Source organism: Chinchilla lanigera, unplaced genomic scaffold, assembly GCF_000276665.1.
Source record: "Chinchilla lanigera isolate Chin_1 unplaced genomic scaffold, ChiLan1.0 scaffold00077, whole genome shotgun sequence".
NCBI lineage: Eukaryota > Metazoa > Chordata > Mammalia > Rodentia > Chinchillidae > Chinchilla > Chinchilla lanigera.
In genome coordinates this window covers 9,494,851-9,509,101 of record NW_004955478.1, presented here as the reverse complement: position 1 = coordinate 9,509,101, position 14,251 = coordinate 9,494,851, and the positions used below count along the sequence as shown (strand labels likewise).

The 14,251-nt window shown below is 35.6% G+C and overlaps 1 protein-coding gene across 1 annotated transcript in view; it reads left to right on the top strand.

The window, feature by feature from the left end:
- Efcab3 (EF-hand calcium binding domain 3) overlaps positions 1-14,251 on the top strand; it is a 494,429-nt gene that overhangs the window by 269,748 nt on the left and 210,430 nt on the right. The window contains exons 63-66 of the mRNA XM_005402243.2: positions 1,281-1,382; positions 3,020-3,073; positions 3,723-3,827; positions 8,705-8,758. Of these exons, the coding sequence (XP_005402300.2) occupies positions 1,281-1,382; positions 3,020-3,073; positions 3,723-3,827; positions 8,705-8,758 (315 nt within the window). The remainder of the gene's footprint in view (positions 1-1,280; positions 1,383-3,019; positions 3,074-3,722; positions 3,828-8,704; positions 8,759-14,251) is intronic.

Genomic DNA, 14,251 nt, shown 5'->3' with positions numbered 1-14,251 from the left:
TTTTTTTTGGTTTTTCTCCGGTACCGGGAACCAAACTCACGACCTTGCGCTTGCCAGGCAGGCGCGTTTGCCGCTGAGCTAAATCCCCAGCCCCTAATTTCCCCTTCTTTCCCTTCTCTTTTCACACACCCCAGTTGCCCTTTACTTTTGAGTATTTTCCTTTTGTTTCACAATGTCTATCATACCTCTTAATTTTTATTCACTCTTTCAGGTTCTTACACTAGTAAGAAAATCTGTTGCTTACACATGCAGGTCTGATAGAATCTTGATTATTATATGCCTTGGGGTGGATTTATTTTGGTTGTGGCTATTTGGAGTTGTGTATGCTTCATGTATTTGTATGTCAACTTTTTTATCCATGTTTGGGAAGTATTTTGCCATTATTTCTGTGAAGAAATTTTTAATGGCATTTATGCTATCTCCAGCTTTTTTACTGATTCCAATCAGTCTTATGCTTTTCTTCCTTGCTTCATCCTATGGCTGTTGGATTAACTTTTCATGGTATCTTGTGATTTTTAAGATATCTTTTTTCCTGTTGCTAGCTGTATTCCTCTCACTGGCAAGCTATCCCAGGGCAATGAAGGAAGCACAGAGCATGGATCTACCCTCCACTTGCCAGCATTGCTGCCCCGGGGACAATGGAGGAAGGGCAGAGTGTGGACTTAACACTCCACATGCTGATGCCACCATCCCTAGGCCAATATGCTGATCTTAACTAGTGTTTTAATCAGGGATCACAAATTGACTATCCATGAGATGAATCCAAATTATACCCATGAGTTGTAAAATCTGGAAACACTGGCTCTATAGTCTCTCAATAGTAATTGGTGTTTTTTTCTCTTTTGACAAAAGTATACAGTACTCTCCACTTCACCCAATTTCATTCATTTTCTTTACCTCCAGGTTTTTGTGAACTTTTAATTAACTTCTGATAGTCAAAATATAGGTACACATAGCAAATAACTTTAAAAGGATTAAGTCTGTATGTTTGCTTCAAATAAGAATCACATAGCATTTTTTAAAAAAGGATAGGTAACCATAACTTACTAGCTAATTGTACAGTTCATTTTCTTCAATGATAGGATGTTTTTCCGCTTGGAGCCCATGCTCCCTTTTTATGAAGAATCAGGCAATACATTCTGTCTCATTCATCCTTAAAAACTAGAGAGTATGTGAGAATATGAAACTAAGGTTGCCATTATATGTGCTAGCTTTTAATTTCAGATCATTATAATGTCCTAAAATTTCCATATGTTAGAAACCCTTTATTTCTTTCAAAGGAGACAAAGTTGATCCAAATCAACTGGAAAGCATCTTGAGAAACTTGGGAATTAAGCTCACACCTAGTGAACACTTGGAGTTGAAGCCACTGCCAGATAATGGTAAGTCTTACAGATGCCATCTGATTTTGTGCCTGTGTAAACATTTTCAAAACAAACTAAAAATATTTTCAAGCTGTTAAAAGCTAAAGCTATTACAAAGAAAAGTTTCATCACTTAGATTTTAATTAAAAGATCATCAAACTTTTCAGCTGTAGGTTGCTATCAAAGTCAAATTCATTACTCACACTTTCAGGTTGCTAATCAACTGGATTTCTAAAAGTAGATTTTAAAATAGAAAGAACAAAAAAATTAAGAGAAAAACAGGCAGGGGTAGAGAGACAATAAAAGGAAACTAATTAATTGTGTGTTTGTGCAGAATAGAATAGTTTACAAACAAGTGGGTAATTTTGTATATTGAAAAAAAGGCTACATTTCCTAACTTCATTATTAGATGAAATATAACAAAAAATCAGGAAAATAAAAAACACTTTTACTTCCATAACCCAAACATAACCACTGTTAGTTTTCCCTTTTAGTGCTTTTAAGATATCATATGGATAAATAATTATAGCTAAGCAGATATTATTTATAATTCCTATCTCTTCACATTTTAATGTGTTTTCATTATAGAAAACCTTGATAAAGAAGCTAAACAAAAAAAAATCTATATTCCTACCTCAAAGCCATAGCTGCCAAAAACATGAGATGTATAGTTCTAGGTTTCTATCTAGGAATATACAAGGGCTTATCAGTAAATATCATTTGCATTTAAATTTTTAAAATTATTACAATTAAGGTATATTTCTATTTATCCTCCTCAAAATACTCTGCCCTTCAGGAACTCTTATCCTATCATTCTTGTCAGTCTCTGAAGCAGTTCTAGAAGGTCTCTTTTTGGATATCTTTATAAGGTATGATCAAAAACACAGTGAATGATGTGCCATCCAACAGAAAGACAAGCTCATAAAAACACTGTGGCATGTCCTTAGCCTTTATCACCAGCTCTAGCACTATTTGACTTCTGGATCTGCCTCACACAAGGTAAACATTTTGAATTGGTTCAAGACAGTGAGGTTGCCACAACAGCATAACTAAACACATGAAAGAGGACTTCCAAACTGCTTCAGAACGTGGCAAGAAAGAGTAACAGGGTAAGTGTGTTTGAAGCTAGGAGAAGTTATTTTGATGGTCATTACTGGCACCGTTGTCTCTCACTGTGGTAAATTCTTTAAAAATTTAAACTCTTAATGTATTTTTTGTCATACCTTGTATGTCTTTTTTATTAGTTTGCAACCTTGTAGATAAATACTTCCAAACATCCAAAAATTTCATGAGATTAAATTCTTTTAAGTAAAGAATGAAGACATTGCTTCTTGGCCTTTTGGCTGAGGTCAAGTAAAAAATGAAAGATGTTTTATTTATCAAATTTTCTCCTACAAAAATTGTCATTTGAAGCCTCAAAGCAGTAGTTGAGAATGTTATTTTCCCTGTACAGAAAAAATGTGGAAGGCAAATATCTCGTTATTATGAATTGAGTTTCATGCATGTACCGCTGAGGGTGAATATTTTGGTCCATGAATTGTCTCTTTGCATTTGATATGTTCTTTAGACAAGGATTTTTAAATTCTTTTTTCTGAAATTAAGAGATGTGTACTATCTTTTAACTCTATTTCCAAAATGTCCCATTTTTTTTATAGCCAATGAAGAAGTATATCAGAAAAGGTTGATGAAGGGCATAACGTCTTTCAACCGTGAGTAACAAGCAAATTGAAAAGGCTTCATCTTTAACTTTTATGTGTGCTTAAAATAGGAATGCCCTTTCCTTATAGTACTGAGTCCTTATTTGTGCTCTTTTAATAGACACGCAGTTTACCAAGTAATTTTGTGCACTGTGATTTGGCAGAAAGTGTTGGACTTTCTTGAATTTTTCCCCACTTGGCCTGAAAGGTGAAAAAAATTAGACTAGAAAGCAAAAGACGAAGGATAACATCAGTCAAAAAGCAATTTCAGACAAAAGCTGAGACACGATTTACAAGAACAGGCAAAAGAATAAATTCTGCAGAACAGCAATCAACTTTAGCTCTAGCTGTTCATGCTTCTTAAAGATTACTCTTCTCTGTAGGCTCGTTTCCAACATAAGGTTTAAGGCAATTTATTCTATTCTCTTACCGGTTTTATTTATTGGACAAGACTGGTGTCTGGGTGTATGTTCCAAAATAATAATAATAATAGTAATTAGAAGTGAATCTCTTAATTGTAGTAATTATATTTCTCAAATGTTTTCATTGTAACAAACATATGTTCATCAGTGAACAGGAGAAGTAATACAGCAGCATGAATGCATAGTCCAATTGTAGAATCATTCCACTGTACTATATTCCTTTCCTATTTCTTACTTAGGAGACAGTGTTGATGTCGATCAGCTGGACACTTTTTTAGAAAACATGGGGATCACAATCACAGAACAAGAATTCATGGATCTAACAAATAGACTGTCAGATGATGGTGAGCACTATCATTATTCCCATACTTCCTACAGGGTACTTATTTTTTTAGACTTGAAAACAAGGCCGTCACCACAGATCAGTGAAGAATGATGTCTTGTCATATAACAATTTCAGACAAAAGCAGAGACGTAATTGGCAAGAACAGCCAACAAAAATAACTTTTGCAGAATAGCGATCAACTTTAGCTCTAGCTTTTCACCCTTCTTAAAGAATACTCCCCTCTGTAGGGTTGTTTCCAATATAAGATTTTTCCAAAGTTTAGAGTTTAAAGGAAAAAAACCTTTCAATTTTCATTCATCTAGTTTCCTCCCCTGTGGATTCTAAGCAATTCATACAATATAGACAACACTCTGTTAAGCCAGAGAATGGTTAGGAAGTAGAAATCAAAACAGAAAAGAGGGTTTATAGGGAAGGGAGAAATCATTCACATCTACTTCTCCCAAAGTGACTAGTTCCCACATTCACCACTCTAGTAAAAGATACTCTTACTTAGCTGACTGCATCATCCTATGAGAAAAATTCACGTACACTCATCTTTTTCTCACTTGAATGTTGTGGCTTTAATAATGTATGTATATCTCTATTACAAGTCTGGTTTTCTCAGGCACTATAAATTTATACTGTCCAGAATGATCTTTTGCTCTGCCTTTCCTAAGGCTTTTTTTAATTTTAAAAAGAAAAAAGAAACATAACTGTGAAACCAAGTTTCAAAATAGAATAAAAACTATACAGAATTTCAAAACAAGATGATCAGAAACTAACAATGGTTGTTATATTGCATATTGTTATCTTCAAAGTAGTTGCTCAGATTACCAGATATAGGCATGTAAAATTGATCAAACAAGCATTAAATGTTGCTTTCAATAAACTAATATAAATTAGTAGTACAATCATTTTAGCTCTCACATATATATGTATATATATATATACACACATACATATATTTTTCCCCTTCCTTCTTTTCTCCTTTCCCCCATCCCAGTTGTTCTTTCCTTTTGAGCAGTTTCTTCCCAATTCACCATGTCTATTGTACATTTCAGATCTTATTTACTCATTCAGTTTCTCACACAATTTGTAATAGCTAAATCTTGGAAACAATCTAGATGCCCATCAAGAGAGGCATGGGTAAAAAAAGATGTATTTTTTTATACAATGGAATGCTACTCAGCCATAAAGAATGATAAACTGGGGACCCTTATACGTAAAAGGATACAACTCTAAACCATACTTATAAGTGAAATAAATCAGACCCATATGTGTAAGGAAGACTTGTTTTTAAAAGGGATTTCCCCTCCTCTCTCAAACTAGTAGATTAAGCATTTATAATGGAATAGTATATAACAGACTAGAAAACATTAGAACATATGTCTTAGAATAAAGCTAAATTTTGGTTTGTGAAAACTTATGATCAGGTAGGGGTATGTGTTGTGTAGGGGAAGTATGTGTATATATGTGTGTTATGATGTGTTCAGAGTATTTACTGTGGCTTACAATTGAAATATTTGGAGAAAAAATCTTCAATGATAGTAGTGCCGCATTCTGCTCTCAGCTGTTCTTCCCACAGCTGTGTTTCCCTGGCATAGGTTCACTTACCTGTACACAGTATGTTTACAGTTTCAAATCTTTTATCTCAAACCTAAACTTACTGCAAGAGTTTCAGTTTGGGTCAATAAAATTCTTTCATCTAGCATGACTGTGACAAATAGTTGATCAGATAATCTAACATTTCAGTTAAAGTAAGAAATCATAAAAATCATTAAATTATATATGTATACTTAAATATTTTACTTTGATGAAAAAATAGGGCCAAGACCACTTTTTATTTAACGTAGGTAAGCTCTTCAGATTTTTTAACATAAAATACTTATTTATCATCTACACTCCCAAGTTGTTTCTATAAAAGAAGCAAAGTGCTTTTTAAAAAGTTGACCAGAAACTTCAGTTAGAATCTGTCTAGATTTTAATTATTTCTTTGATCTTTTTATAATTATCTTATCCATGCCAAATTCAAAAGAACTTTTTTTAGCAATTTACCTTTACTAAACTTCTAAATTGTTTGCATTTGTTTTTATGAGGAAACTCCTTCTTCCATTTATAGATTTTAATTTAAATAATAATTAAAATAATCAATTTACTAAAAGTAGAATTATTAACAAGTCTGGAAACAATTCAACTTATAAAACCACAAATATACTAACTTACTAAATGTGTACCTTGCTAGCTATGAAAGTTTAGCATGCCATCAGCATTAGTTTGAATGTAGGAATTTATGAAAGGAATGAAAAATAAATTTCAGACCATTAGGTTGGTCAAATGGAGATCAATGAAGAGGTACTCCATATCTAAAATTATTGTTAACACACAGATTTTTTATTAGAAATGCAGATATAGTATACAAAAAGTAAACTCATTTATTCCTTACTCCTGAATTTTTTCTGCTTCTGTGCCCTCATTATCCACCCACAGTTACTCGACAGTAATCCACCTTATCTTGGGCTGTTCATCCCCCTCATTTACATTTCCAACATGGCTGATCAGAGAAGGAAATGCATTGAAAAAGCTCAGAGGCTAGACACTTAATAATGTAGGTATTTGAGACAGGGGAAGGAACCACACCCAGATACAGAAAACCTGAGAGATGAATTCTTTAGATTGAACCAAATATGTGAGTTGTTGAAAGGGGAGTGGGGGCCCTGCTTGTCTTCACATCCACCCACACCCTTTAACCAGCGATATGCCAATGGGTGGGACAGCGTGCAGGAAGGAGACAGTACTGCAGTGACCAGACTTCCAAACAGACTCCTACGTGCTGTCTCTCCCTGGAAGAGGAAACCCCACAGGCAGCCTGAGGGAAACTGCGCATTACAACTAGAGAGAGAGAGAGAAAGCCAGCAACACAAAAACAGACAATCCCTTCCCCATCATGCTCCCACACCCCGGGTAACACTGTGTCTCTGCACTATCCTATCCACCACCCGCCACCCACCACGCACCACGCACCACGCACCACGCACCACCCACCACGCACCACGCACCACCCACCACGCACCACGCACCACGCACCACGCACCACCCAGTGTCAAGGGGAAACCTCACCCTAGGCTAAGAGAGGGTACACAGCGAACTGCATGTGCCACCAACTCAGAAGCAAGAGAAAGCTTCAAAAGGACTACATGTAAGAAAGGAAGAACTCACACTGTCCTTAGTCACAGATGGCATGATCTTTTACATAGATGAGACAAATAATGCAACCTAAAGACTCTTAGAACTGATAAATTCAGCAATGTTCTAGGACACAACATTAACGCAGAATAAACAATAGCGTTCCTGTACACCAACAAAGGACTCGCCAAGAAAGAATTAGGAAAGCAGTACCATTCACAACAGCTTGAGGAAAAATTAAATACTTAGGAATTCACCTAACAAAGGAAGTGAAAGACCTCTATAATGAAAACGATAGTGCTCAGAAAAGATCAAAGAGGACATCAGAAAATGGAAAAGATATCCCATATTCCTGGTTAGGCAGTACTATTATCATCAAAATGGCCATCCTTGCATAACTGATATGTAAATTTAATGCAGTCCCAATCAAAATGTCAACAGTGTTTCTGACAGAACTAGAAAAAACTAACTTAAGGTTTATATGGAACCAGAGGAGACCTAGAATAAATAAATCAGACATACAAGCTTAAGTATGGCATATGAAAACCACAAAGTATAAATAATTTTTTAAAAAAGACAATAGGAAACAGGGAGATACATCCTTTGCACATGGGTAGGGGATCTAGAGAGAGAGGGAGGGGAAGATGAGGGGAAAGACAAGAAGAAGATTAATTAAGTTCATATATTGACTCCCTAAGATGAATATAATCAGGTACTGGACACCTGTACTAATATGGTTTTCAAATAAATTTAAAAATTAAAAATACTTCCAATCTCTCTGTGTCTTTGCTACTTATCTTTAAACTTTCATCACTCTTGGCCTAGACTACATTAAAAAGCCTCCTGATTGATGTAACAGCCATGTTGTTGCCTTTAATTCATTCTACATAAACTAGCAAGGATGTTGTAGCAAAGGTGAAAATCTGACCTTGTTATTCCTCAATTTAGTACCCTTCAAGGACCTCTTATGCCTGAAAAGTATTGAGTCTAACCGTATGGTAGATATATTTCATGAAATATATCATTTAATTAATTTATGCTTGATATTTATTGGTACTTATATTGATCAGTACAGATTTCCTATAGAACATATACTTTTTGAATCCCTGACTATGTACTAGTCTCTCTTTCAGGCATAGTTATACAGTTGTGCAGAAAGCAAATTAATATGAGCTTCACAGATCTAGGGTATTTATCTTTTCTTCACTGCTGTACCCCAGACAAGCAGTCAAGAGTCCAAGCTGCTAACCATTAAATGGGACTAGGCTGGCTCCACCGAGCCTCTCTCACAGCACCTTTCTGCTCCCTACGTGGCACTTTCTCCTTAAGGAGCAATAAAAATCTTTAGTAACACGCATTATGTTCTTCATTGCGTCTTTTCTCCTTCGTGCATCATCAGTCTCCAATGACAGAAAATAACATAATGCCATAAACAGTGATCTTAAATATATACAGGTATGTGTTAGCAGCTGCTCCAAGAGAAACATGGGATTAAAAGCAATGCCTTCGAAAGACTTGAGAAAACATTTTCTCTCAGACAGACTATGGTATGTGCAGTCTTAATCCTTATTGCACTTAAGGATTTCTCCATCAAATGTTAAGAATTGTGAATTTGAAAAGGTCAAAATAAATGATAATTTCATTTATGCTAGACCTCATAATTGAAGTAATGTTCTATGCTTTTTCTAAGTTTGATTTTGCCTTGTCTTATAGCTGAAGGGAAAATCCAAGTAAGCCAGTTGATGGAAGAATTGACTGCTGTTTTAGGTAAGTGCAAAATTACTTAATTCTTTACACTGTTTTAATGATATCTCTTACTATACTTCCATTCTTTTGTTAATTTTGCCATTTTAACCTTTCATTAATTAAAACATTTTCATCTACCTGCTTTGAAACATCTATGCTTTTTCAAAATTTTCAGCATAGAAGCTCTTTATCTCCTTGGCTAGGTTTATTCTTAGCCATTTTGTTTAGGTTATTGAAAAATAAAAACTATTTTACTACTTTGAGGGTGAGTTCATTATCAGTGTGTAGCGAAGCTACCAAATTTTGTATGCCAACTTTTGTATCCTGCTACTTTGCTGAATGTGTCAGTTCTAAGAGAATTTTGGTGGAATCTTTAGAGTTTTGTACAGAATCGCATCATGTGAAAACAAGTATAACTTATCTTTCTCCTAACCTGTTTGAGTCTCTTTTATTTCTTTCTCACTCCTGATTGTTTTATCTAAAATTTACAGTAGTACTATATAGAACAGCAGTAGGTCAGAGTGGCATATTGGTATCTTTCCTGAATTCAGACAAAATACTTTCAGTTTCTCCCTTTCACTGTAGTGTTGGCTATGGGATTATTATATTGAGGTATGAGCAACATGCCTCCAGGGCTTTTCTTATGAAGGGATGTTGAATTTTATCCAAGGCTTTTTCTGCACATGTTGATCATACAGTTTTTGTCCTTAATAATGTCTATGTGGTGAATTTCATTTATCTGTGTATGCTGAATCCACCTTGCATTTATGGAATGAAACCAACTTGATCATGGTATGTGATTTTTTAAATGTATGGCTGATTTGCAAGTATTTTAGCGTGCAATTTTGCTTTTATGTTCATCAAGGATATTAGTCTATAGTTTTCCTTTTTGTTGTTATTATCTTTATCAGGTTTTGATATCAGGGTAATACTGGCTTTGCAGAATGTTTTACAGAATATTTTGAGGCACGTTATTATTAGATCTTTTTTAAAAGTCTGATAGAATTCAACAGTGAGTACATTTGGTCCTGATCTTTTCTTTGTTGGTAAACTTTTTGTCACTGTTTTAATCTCCTTGTTTGTTATTGATCTAGTTAAAAACTCTTGGTCCAATATTAGTACACCATCTATGTCTTCAAATTGCCCATTTCTTCTAAATTTTTTAATTTATTGGCATATAGTCTTTTACATTGCTACATAATGATGCTCTGGACTTTAATGTTACCAGTTGTAACATTCCCCTTTGTCTCTTATTTTATTTGGATCTTCTCTTTCATCTAGTTAGTTTATCTAGGTTTTATCAATTTTATTTTTTCAAAGAATCAACTCTATGTTACATTGATCATTTTTATTATTCTCTTAATCTCTATGTCACTTATGTTCTGTTTTTTATCTTTTTTTTCCTTTTACTAAGTTAGGTTTGGCTTGTTTTTGTTTTTCTATATCCTTGATATACATGATTAAGTTATTTATTTGAGATTTCACTGTTCTTCTAATGTAGCCACTTATATCTATCAAATTCATTTTCATAACTGCTTTTGCTGTGTCTCATAATTTCTGGTAGGTTGTGTTTCAATTTGCACTTGATTCTATGAATTTTTAAGTTTCCACTCTGATTTCTTAAATCACCCAGTGCTCTTTCAAAAGTGTATTGTTCAGTCAGAACTCAGAGCAGCTGCTGGCTCCACCTAGCTGCTCCCAGCTGGGTTCAGGTCCACCACAGAATGTGCACTGAATGCTGCAGGCTGAATGAGTCTGATCTTGGCCCCCCATGGCAAGAATGCAGCCTGAATGTCAGGGGAAATAAAGGTGCAGGCTTGCTGAGATTATCCCCTACTCTGTCATAAAGCTGCTGCTGGCTTGCTGTGGTAAATCAACACAGATGTTGACTCTGTCTCCACACATTGTCTACTAGTAACAGCAGAGACAAACATGGAAGTGGACTCCTCTCTCTCTCTCTCTCATTTCTTTTGTTGTGGTGGTTTTGTGTGGTTTTGTTTTACGGTTTTTTCTCTGTTATTGTTTGATCTTGTTTTTATGAAGTGTGACTGGTTTTCAGCCTTTCAGCCGCTTTGTGGTAGTTCTGTTCTTCCTGTTATCCCTTCCTTCTCTCTGTCCCTCCAGTCTTTTGCACAAGTTTCCCAAAGTAAATATGATCCCGCATAGTCCTCCAGCCTTACTTCTAATCTCTTCATCTTTTTCTACCTCTCTATTTTCTCCCTCCTTTTAAATTTTAACCCCTGAGGGTAAAATTGACATATTAAGGATTTATATACTGCATATAATTTTCTGATTTGTTGTAGATTTTGTTATATAACTACACATCTAGTTCCTAGAGTTAAAGGTGGAAAATTAATGATTATCTCAATTTGTCATTTTCTAGGCTGTGTTTGATGCTATTTTTACTGCTAATGGTGCTCCTTTGCCAAAAGTGACATAACTGTTAAAACTAGCTGTTATTCCTAGTATTCCAAGACTGAGATTGATTAAGGGTCATAGAAAATACTGTGACATCATGCCAAAGAACTAGGGGTAGGGCCAAGTGGGCAGCAACTTCTCATTCCCAACAAATTGAAGAGGCAGTTTTTGCAACAAATGCAAAATCCAAAACCCAGCTACACCTGGAAGACACCTCAGATAAACAGTCATTTCCTAAGGGTTCTAATACTAACAATAAAGCAACTCACCACAGACAATTTACAACTATCAACCCAGGAATTAAACTAAAAAGAAAATGAGAAGACAAACAAGATGCAACCCTAGACATCCAGTTCACCAAAGGCAAATCAAGAGGACAGTGAGGTGGGACAGTCCAAAAACCATCCACATGGCCTTTCTGAAATGGTAAGAACAAAGCAATTGAATGAGGCTCTAGAAAAAATAAAATCAAAAATAATTTCTCAGTTAACTGCAGAGATGATGTCCACAGTGAAAACCATGCTTAGTGACTCTAGAACAGATACAGATTTAAAAAATGGAAAAGTGTAAGAAAATGATGGAAGCCATGAATACTCAGGATAGGAAATAGAATCCATAAGGCAAATTCAAACAGATGTTCAGAAGAATAAAAATTCCACTGAAAGTATCCACAGCAGGCTGAGCCAATGTGAGGACAGAATCTCAGATACAGAATACAGGCTTGTCATTAACAATCATGAAAAGAAAAATTTCCTAAGAATAAGAAGGGACCATGAGAAGTCAATCCGGCAGTAGCTAGATGAGGCAAAGAAAAATAACTTAAGATTGACTGGAGCCAGTTAAAAACCAGGAGATAGAACAAATGATATTTTTGAAAAACTGTTCACAGATATCATGGCAGAAAACTTCCCTGGGAGGAAAAAAAGAATTTGATGTACAGGTAAGAGAGACATATAGAACTCCAATTAGCCATGCTCATAAAATTCTACAGCCAGGCATATCATAGTCAAGATTCCAAAAATTAAACACAAAAATAAAATCTTAAAAGCTGTTAGGGAAAAAAACAAATCACATATAAAGGAAAGCCCATCAGAATCACATCTGACTTAGCACAAACCTTGAAGTCAAGAAGAGTTTGGCATGAAGTATTTCAAGCTCTAAAGGAAAACAACCTCCAACCCAGATTGATGTAACCTGCAAAACTATCTTTCAAATCTGACGGAGGAATAAGATTTCCAAGATAAAGAACACCTGAGGAAATTTATGGCCACCAAACCAGCACTCCAAAGGGTTTTGAAGGACATTCTAGAAGAGAAAACAAGGACTACAACTCCATGAACCCCAACAGAAGGAATCCACTAGGCAAGGGAAACAAACAGAGGGAGGGGAAAAAAAAGAGAACCAACAACAGGACAATAACATGACAAGAATAATTCAATATGTTTCAGTTATAACCATCAGTGGTAATGGTCTCAATTCACCAATCAAAAGACACAGATGTGCAGAATTGATCAAGAAGCAAGATCCAACAACATGCTGCATACAAGAAACACATTTCATTCAGAAACAAATTTATAAACTGAAAGTCAAAGGATGGAAAACAATATGTCATGTGACAGAAACCTAGAAAAAAGCAGTGGTAGCTATTCTATTTATAGCCAAAGTGAATTTCAAGCCAAGAATAATTAAAAGAGACAAAGAATGTCACTACATCTTTGTAAAGGGAAGAATCCAAGAGGAAAAGGTAACAATCATAAATGTATAGGCAACAAATACCATTGCACACACTTATATAAAACAAATACTAACAGACATGAAAAATCAAATAAGCACTAATTATATTGAGGGATCTCAACACCCCACTGTCAGAAAAAGACAGAGCAACCTGATAAATATTCAACAATGAAATATTAGATGTCCAAGCTGAGACATATCCCTGAATACACCGAAGAGTGGGAAAAGTAAGCAGACCACTCAATTATGTGTTGGAGGGGAAGAGCTGGAAGAACTAAGCAATCTACTGTCCAACCTCAGTCTAAGAACTGTTCAAATCTGAACCCTTCAGTAAACCATAGTCCTGTTCTTTCCTCATCACACAGAGAGGTGCCACTGACTGCTGTGCCTTCCACAACAGGAGATCCCCACTGCTTAAACTCCTCTGTGGACCTGTGACTGACCCTCCTCCCCAACAATGTTCTCTCATAGCTGTCTCACTTAGTCACTGCAGCCACGTGTCCCCAGAGGTCTAGAACTGAAATTGTTCCACATTTGCTGATCTCAAGAGTAACTCAATCTGAAACAATAGCCCCTCTGTCAAGATGTGTCCCTGCTATTGCACTCCAAGATATGCTGAGTAAACTTCTTCTCCAAAGCTAGCTTGTCATGCAGGAGTTCTTTCACAATAAATCCCCACACTGGACTCAAAGCCTGCAAGAATTGTAGGTTTCTCCTGCAGCAGAACTGGGTCATTGTCTATCATTTGGACTGCCAGCGCTCTTCAGGCTCGCTTCATACTTGTAGTCATCTTACCCTCCTCGCTGAGGCCTGAGGTTGATATTACAAACTACTTTTCTTTGCATTACCTTTCTAAATTTTCCATAGTTTTTGGCTTTCTCATCACCTCTTTATTGCTCAGAGCTCTTTCTTTCTTCCTCTGCCTGGAATATACTTTATCTTTTGTTGCTCAAGTGCCTCTTGTTTTTAGAGTCTAAAATTCAAATCTTTACCATGTTCTGGTGTTAGGGAGCATTGGTAACCAACATGCTATTAGGTCAGGCTCTCATTCACTATTTCAATGGCTCTTGTTGGCATCAATGCCCTCATTCGTAGACTTTTAATTATTTGTGAACAAAGGACTTTTGGGTCCTTTTTCTATTTAGAAGACTATTTTATTTGGATGGTTATATGCCTGTTTTTAATTTCTATTTTTATTTCTAAGCTTTAGAAAATATAGGCCATGTTGGTTTCATCAAAGTTGAGAGTGGGATAGTGGTTATCAGAGGCTGGGGAGAGTACCTAAGAGGAAGGAATTGGGAAAGTTGTCCACTGGGCATTAAATTACAGTTAGAAAGAAGAAATAAGTTCTGGTGTCTTTTT